This window comes from Nothoprocta perdicaria, unplaced genomic scaffold (assembly GCF_003342845.1).
Source record: "Nothoprocta perdicaria isolate Ctin4 unplaced genomic scaffold, notPer1 scaffold_218, whole genome shotgun sequence".
Lineage (NCBI taxonomy): Eukaryota > Metazoa > Chordata > Aves > Tinamiformes > Tinamidae > Nothoprocta > Nothoprocta perdicaria.
The window spans coordinates 551,446-558,256 of record NW_020455399.1 but is presented as its reverse complement, the minus strand read 5'-3'; the positions used below and the strand labels follow the sequence as shown (position 1 = coordinate 558,256).

Here is a 6,811-nt window from a genome sequence, read left to right as displayed (position 1 = left end):
GGGCGCTGCGCGCGCGCCGCTGCGCGCTGGGGCTCGTGTCGGCCGAGCTCTCGTCGGTGGAGAGCGAGCTGTTGCGGGCCACTGAGTGCTTCAGCTTCACCACCTTGGCCTGGCTCTCCTGCCCGAACACCTTGAGCAGGGAGACGGAGCGGGAGAGCAGCGGCGAGCCGAAGGGCGAGGACTCGGCGGAGGAGCACGTGTCGCTCTCGCCGCCGCTGAAGTAGCGCCCGGGGTGCATGAGGGCGGCACCCAGGTCGGCGGGCGCCCGCGGGCTGCCCTCGCCCTCGGGCCTGGCCCGGCGCTGGGCGCCCGGCGAGGCCGCGGGGGACGGGCACAGGCTGCCGTGCTCGCTGTGGAACAGCGACTCTTTACGGCGCGTGTGGGGGCTCTCCACGAGCGTGGCAAAGCCGTAGGAGGTCTGCGCCTTGGGCACGTAGGGCAGCGACATGGCCGTCTGCGCCTGCGGGTCCGCGTTGGTGCCCAGCTCGTCCGGCGCCCAGTCCTCGGCGCTCTCCACCTGGATGACGTGGCGGGTGGCGGGGCGGGCGCGGGGGCGGCTGGGGGCGCGGGGGCTGCGCGGGGGCCGGCGTCCCGCCAGGTCCTGCTCCGACGCCGAGGCGCCCAGGGCGGCGGGCGCGGGGGGCTCGGTGCCCTCGGCCTCAGCGGGCGCCGCGCTCAGCTTGGGCGGGATGAAGAAGTCGGGGATCTTGTCCGGTGTGAGGACGTTGCTGTAGCGGGCGCCGCGCGGCGGCTCCTCCGGCCCCGCGCCCCGGCCGTTCTCCGCCGCCCCACGGAGCCGCTCCAAGAGCCACATGGTGCCGCCAGCTGCAAGAGACCCGCGGGCTAGTCCCGAGGGAGCAGCGGGGTCAGGAGCCGCCGCGCTGGCGCCGGGGGATGCAGCGATGCCCGGCGGCACCAGCTCCCACCGGCCGGGGGAGGGAGGAAACCGGCAGCCACGCAGGACCCGCCGCTCCGGGGAGCAGAGGGGGCAGCGGCCGCGCCGCGGGGAACCGAGACCCRGCGGAACTGCGGCGCCCCGGTGACCGGGACCCGCCAGCGCGGGAGGAGCCGCCGCGCCGAGGGACACCGGAACGCGGCTCTGCCGTCCCGGGGGAAAACAGCCGCCACCGCGGGGCACCGGGAAACCGAGACCCGCCCGCCCCGCGACCTGCCCGCACCGAGGGGCACCGGGACCCGCCGCGGGGAAGGGGAGAAGCCGCCCGCACCGAGGGGGTCCGCCCGTCCCGCCGCCCGGTGCCCGCGGGGCCCGGTGCCCGGTGCCCGCCCCGGCAGCGCGAGGTCCCGGGAGCCGCCGCCGCCCCGCGCACCTGTCGCGCAGCCGCCGCCGCCGCCGCCGCCGCGGGCGGCGCTCGGGCCGCGCCTTTTATACGGCCGCGCCGCCGTATTCCTCCGAGCGCGGCGCCCCCGCTTTCCACCCGCGCCCGCTGCGCCGGGCCGAGCCGGGCCAGGCCCTCCCGGGCCGAACCGAGCCGAGCCGAGCCGAGGCGATCCGCCGGGCCCGCGGAGCTGCCGCCCTGCCCCGCAGCCGGGAGCCCCCGACGGCGCGGGCGGCGGGTCCCCCGGGCCGAGGCAGGGGGCGGCGAGCCCGGTGCCCTCCCGCCGAGCCCGCCCCGGACCCGTCCCGCGGCTCCCCTTGAGCCGCCGGTGTCGGGGGCTTCGTGTCGGTGCTGGGGGCGACGGCCCCGGCCCCGCCGGGGATGCGGCCCGGTTGGTGCCGGCCCGGGACGGGGTCCCGGCGGTGGCGGCAGCCGGGCTGGGGGCGCTGCGGGAGGCCGGGTGGCTCCTGCTCCGGCCCGGGCCGGCACCGCTTGCTGCTCCGCCYGGGCTGCTCATCCTGCCGGAGGGAGCAGCGTTCTGGGAGTCCAGCCCCAGCACCGGGAAGACAGCCAGGATCCTGGCGGGGTCGGGGTGCGGAGCCGCCTCTAGCATCCCCAAACCGCAGCCCCTCTGGTGCCAGGGTGCTGGGTGCGGGYGGTGGGAACAGGGGGAGGAGGAGGAGGCTGGAGGCAGAGGCTGGCGATCACCGTAGCCGGTGAGCAAAGCACCGGGGCTGCTGTTTGCCACGCTGCACCCGTGCTGGGGAGGTAAACAAGGCGCAGAAATGGTTGAGTTCCCCRGGATAATCCAGGCGCTGGAGCGGGGCCAGGGCCGGCAGGGCGGCCGCGGGGCTGCGGGTGCCCGTGGCCTGTGCCGAGCTCCCCGTGCTCAGCCAGGGCGCCGGCTGCTCCTGCCGCTGCGGGGTGGGAGCATCGTAGCCCAGCAATGACGGGTCATAGCGGGACGGGAAGTGGCACCTCACCCGGGAGCAGTGGGATCAGCTCCAGCTCAGGCTCCACGTTTGGATCTGTGTCCGGTTCCTTTCCCTGCTGAGGCCGGGGTGGCACCGGGGGGGCCAAGGTTGGGACGAGGCTGCAGCCGCTGGAGCCGCTTGGGAAAGGGGCAGCGGGAGCCGCCGCGGGTYGGGATGGCTGCTGGCACCTGCCGGAGGCCGGGAAGGAGGGAGCCAGGGCTGCTGAAAGGAGCTCCCGCTGCCAGGGAGCTTCCTGCTGGGCCCCCTGGGATGCTCGGGTGGCTCTTACAGGGCTGAGCACACGGGGAACGGGGCCTGCGGAGCTTCCCTTCCCCAGCTTGTTCTTCGCTTTCAAGCAGCTCCTCAAAAATCAACCCCCGAGGTGCCCCTGTCCACGGAGCTTTCGGCGCGTTGCCGGGGGCTCGGGCGGCTGAAGGAGCCGGAGGCGCGGGATAACAGAGCACCATGCAGCGCTCACTCTGCTGAGCAAAAACGTCCCCACTYGTCTGTCTTCAGCTGGGCTGAAAGAGCAGCTCGAGAGGTGGGTGTTGCTTCCTCCCCCTCAGTCTGGTGTTAACTCTGGAGCCTACAGGTTGCTAGCGCAAACGCAGCCACCGCCGCCGGCTGTTCCGGCACCTGTGCGCCGCCAGCCGCTCCGCTGCCATTTCCCTGCCGTCCCCAGAGCCACCGCCGTCCSCCCGGCCCCGCGCGACCCCGCGCCGGAGCGAAGGCGGGAGGCAGAGCCGGCGACGCCGGCTCCGAGCATCYCGGGAGCCGGGGCTCCGGCTGCATCGCTCGCGGGTGCCCGGCAGGTGCTGATGGAAAATGACCCTGTCRTTGCCAAGTGTTTTAGCTGCTCCCRCTCACTGGCTCATCCCGCACGGCCCYGGGGAGGCCGGGCCGGGCGCCCCGCAGCGCACGCGGGGCTGGGAGCCCACGGAGCTGCCCGGGGGCACCCGGCAGGAGCCCGGGGTTGGGTCTGGGCAGCAACGGAGCAGGCAGCGACCAAGGAGCCACTGCGGTGCCTGGCCCAGCGCCCTGACAGCAAAGGAAGGGTCGAGGCCAGCTCGCTTCCAGCTTTAATTAGAAATATTCTGCAAACCAGCCACCGGAGCCGAAGTTCGTCTGCTGCTGCTGCCCCCGMCGGGTGCTGGCGCCCACGCAGCACAGACAGCGGTGGGTGCTGGGGCAGCGGGCCGGGAGGACGCGGGGGCGGCAGGAGCGCGGCGCGGGACGCGGCGGCGGCGTCACGGCCTCCTGCGGACCACCTGGCGCAGGTGCAGCTCGCTCTCGGCCGCCACGATGGGCTGCTGCTGCTGCCGGTGGTGGCCGATGAGGTGGCTGATGCTCTCGAACAGCACGTCCTTGGTCCGCACCTGCAGGGGCCACACGGGCACCTAAGGTCCTGGGGAGCCTCCACGGCGCAACCCCGACCCCCCTGCGCCCCRTCCCCATCCCACCCGCGTCCCTGCCGCGGCCGGCGCTTACCACTCCCTCGGGATCCACCAGCAGCAGGTGCCGGGGCTGCCCGCCCTGCATCCCGGTCAGCACGTACTGGCCCGGGTTAGTGATGCTGTCCCGCACCAGGAAGTCGCCGTCCACCCGCAGCAGCTTCTCGGCGTCGCGCCGGCTCATCTTGCCGTGGTACCAGGGCTCCCGCCGCAGCTGCTCCTCCGTGGGCGCCACGGGGGCCTTGCGGCTGGGGGGGCTCGGCCACCGGTCCTCCAAGGGGGGGCCGGCGCCCGCCAGGCACTCGTGGAGCTTGAGCGCGTCCTCGAAGGGCCCTGCGGGAGGGGGCCGCGGGCGTCACCGCCACGGCCGGTCCCGGCGGGTCCCCCCCGCGCCGGCGCCGTGCTCACGCATGTCGAAGAGGTCCTTCTTGGGGCTGGCGGGGCCCGYGCGGCCCTCCAGGCTCTGCGTGTTCACGTACATGTGCTCCTCGTAGTCGCGCGGCGCTGGCGCCTGCCCGTCCGCCTGCACGTAGCCGTCCCCGGCACGCGCTGCAGCACGCGCGTTAGGGCGGCCCCGGTGCTCCCCGTTCCCCCCCCGGCCCAGGACCCACCGGCCTCCAGCTCCCAGGCTGCTCCCGGGTCCCGCCGGGGGGAAAAGCCGCCCTGTGCAGGGAGCGGAGCGGGTGTCAGCAGTGCCAGCTGGGACAGGGTGGGCGCCGGGTGCCAATGGGTTGGGGACAGGGCACCCGGGTCACCTGGGCACCGAGGGACGTGCGGCCGGGCGCGGGGCGCAGGCGGGAGTCGACGAGCCCCCCCGGCGGCGGCTCCTTGCCCGGGATGCTGTTGTAGTAGTCGTGCTCAGCACCGTCCTCCTCGTCCCCCCAGGCCGACTCCTCCGCACCCAGTGCCCTGCACACGGACAGCCTGGGCAGCACCCGCTCTGGCCCCGCGGGAACGCCGGGCACGCGCTCCATGGCACCGGCCTCGTGGGAATGCCGGCCCGATGGGAATGCTGGCCCCGTGGGAATGCCGGGCACGCGCTCTATGGTGCCAGCCCTCACAGAATCACAGAATGGTTAAGGTTGGAAGGGACGGCCCTGCAGGAATGCCGGGCACACGCTCCATGGCACCAGCCCTGTGGGAACACCAGTCCCATGGGAACCCCAGGCACATGCTCCATGGTGCCAGCCTCATGGGAACACCGACCCCATGGGAACGCCGTCCCTGCGCTCCGGGGTGCCGTGCCCTACCTGTCCGGGGGCACGGTGGCGCGGGGCGGGCTGTGCAGGTACTGCTTGAAGCGCAGCTCGAACGCCTGGCCCACGGTGCTGATGACGCTCTGCGCCAGCCCCTCGCAGCACTCCAGGATGTGGCAGGCTGGGAAGCAGGGACGGGGGCTCCAGAGCCGCCCCAGACCCCGCGCCCGCCCCGCTCCTCCTCGCCCGCCGCGGCACCTCGCTGGTTGATGGGGTCCTTGGCCACGTAGGCCACGTAGTCGGTGGTGTCCTGGGGGCAGAGCGGGCGCTCAGGGCCGGGCGAGCGGCGGTCCCAGCGCGCGCCCCGCCGGCGCTCACCGTGTCCCCGCCGGAGGCGAAGGAGATGGACTGCATGTGGTGGTTGGCGATGACCTGCGGAGGCGCGGGGTGAGTGTGGGGACCGGGGTGCCAAATGGGGCTGGGGGCGCCGCACGGGGCCGGGGTTGCCCCATGGGGCTGGGGGTACCGCGCAGGCCGCGCTCACCTGCCGCGTGGTGGGCACCGTGAGGTGCAGGCCGCCCACGGAGATGTTGACGGCGATGCTCATGCCGGCGAAGCGCAGGTTGCTCTTGCCCAGGATGGAGACGAGCGCCTTGTTGGGGGCCTGGGGGGCGCCGGGCTCAGCCCGAGGCCGGGGCAGCCCCGCGCGGCCCGGCCGCCCGACACTCACCTTCTTCTTCCAGGCGCCCTTGACGCCCGGCACCGCCTCGTAGAGCCTGTTGATGGCCTCCCTGCGCCCGCCGCGCCGCGTTACCGCACGGCGCGCCCGCCGCGCCCGCCTCCCTCCTCCCCTCTCTGCCATCGACCCGGCGCTGGCAGGTGCCCTTCGCCGCGTCCCCAGCGTGTCCCCGAGCGCGGCCCCATCCCCGGCTCGGCGCTGCACGGCCCCATCCCTGGCATCCCTGTTGCCCTGCGCAGCCCCAACCCCAGCCCTGTCCCTGGCACATCCCTGTCCCTCTGCACAGCCCCAATCCCAGCCCTGCCCCTGCCACCCTGCACAGTCCCAACCCCAGCCCTATCCCCAGCTCCGCGCCACGGCCTGGCCTCCACGCGCAGGGAGGGGACGGAGGCGGCTCCGGTGGCCCCGGGGGCCTTGGGTACCATGGGGGCCGTGGTCACGGGGGGCCCTACCTGGTGACCTGCGTGCGGGTGCTGAAGTCCAGGGAGCGCATGGAGCGCAGCACCTCGATGCAGCCCATGTACTGCGGGGACGGCAGGCCCGGCCTCGCGAGGGGCTCGGCACCGTGGCCCCCGTCTCCCCCAAACCCCCCGCTCCACCGGGGAGGCTCCGTCACGAGCCCCGACCAGGCTGAGAGCTGGGAGACTGCCCCGGCCGAGCAGCAGCCCCTGGAGCCGCCCGGCCCTGCACAAGGGCCCTTGGGATGGGGGGAAACCGAGACACTGCGGAGCCCGCGTATCCTGGTGGGGCATCCCTGGCCGTGAGCACCCCCAGCCCCGAGCACCCCCCAGCCCCGAGCACCCCCAGCCCCGAGCACCCCCAGCCCGAGCACCCCCCGGGGCCAGGCATCCTCCCGCCCTGCGGCACACGGGCTGCCCCACGGGCAGGCGAGCGGCCGCGTTGCACCCGGCAGCAGCCTCGGCCGCGGAGCCCGCGGCCCCACGCAGGGCCGCAGCCGGGGCGCAGATCCCCGGGGGCGGCAGGACTCACCCGCACGATGTAGGAGACGCCGGGCCCCAGGACGCGCTCGTCGGGGTGCAGCCAGCCCTGCGCCGGCTTGCTGATGAAGCTGCCCTTGCGGCTCCACTCGTCGCCCGGCGGCTTGGGCGCCTCG

The 6,811-nt window shown here is 74.7% G+C and overlaps 2 protein-coding genes across 2 annotated transcripts in view; both read right to left on the bottom strand.

The window, feature by feature from the left end:
* Nucleotides 1-814, bottom strand: part of C2CD4C (C2 calcium dependent domain containing 4C) — a 1,339-nt gene extending 525 nt beyond the window's left edge. The window contains exon 1 of the mRNA XM_026038781.1: nucleotides 5-814. Within this exon, the coding sequence (XP_025894566.1) occupies nucleotides 5-814 (810 nt within the window). The remainder of the gene's footprint in view (nucleotides 1-4) is intronic.
* A 2,718-nt stretch (nucleotides 815-3,532) lies between these two features.
* On the bottom strand, nucleotides 3,533-6,805 carry SHC2 (SHC adaptor protein 2). Its single transcript, XM_026038827.1, has 12 exons — nucleotides 6,688-6,805; nucleotides 6,150-6,220; nucleotides 5,689-5,749; nucleotides 5,503-5,622; nucleotides 5,337-5,390; nucleotides 5,217-5,268; nucleotides 5,013-5,139; nucleotides 4,518-4,671; nucleotides 4,374-4,425; nucleotides 4,171-4,311; nucleotides 3,800-4,095; nucleotides 3,533-3,687 (listed from the first exon to the last, which is right to left on the bottom strand). The coding sequence occupies exons 2-12, from the start codon at nucleotides 6,215-6,217 to the stop codon at nucleotides 3,559-3,561; spliced, it is 1,254 nt and encodes a 417-aa protein (XP_025894612.1). The 5' UTR covers nucleotides 6,218-6,220; nucleotides 6,688-6,805; the 3' UTR covers nucleotides 3,533-3,558.
* Between the last annotated feature and the right edge of the window lie 6 nt (nucleotides 6,806-6,811).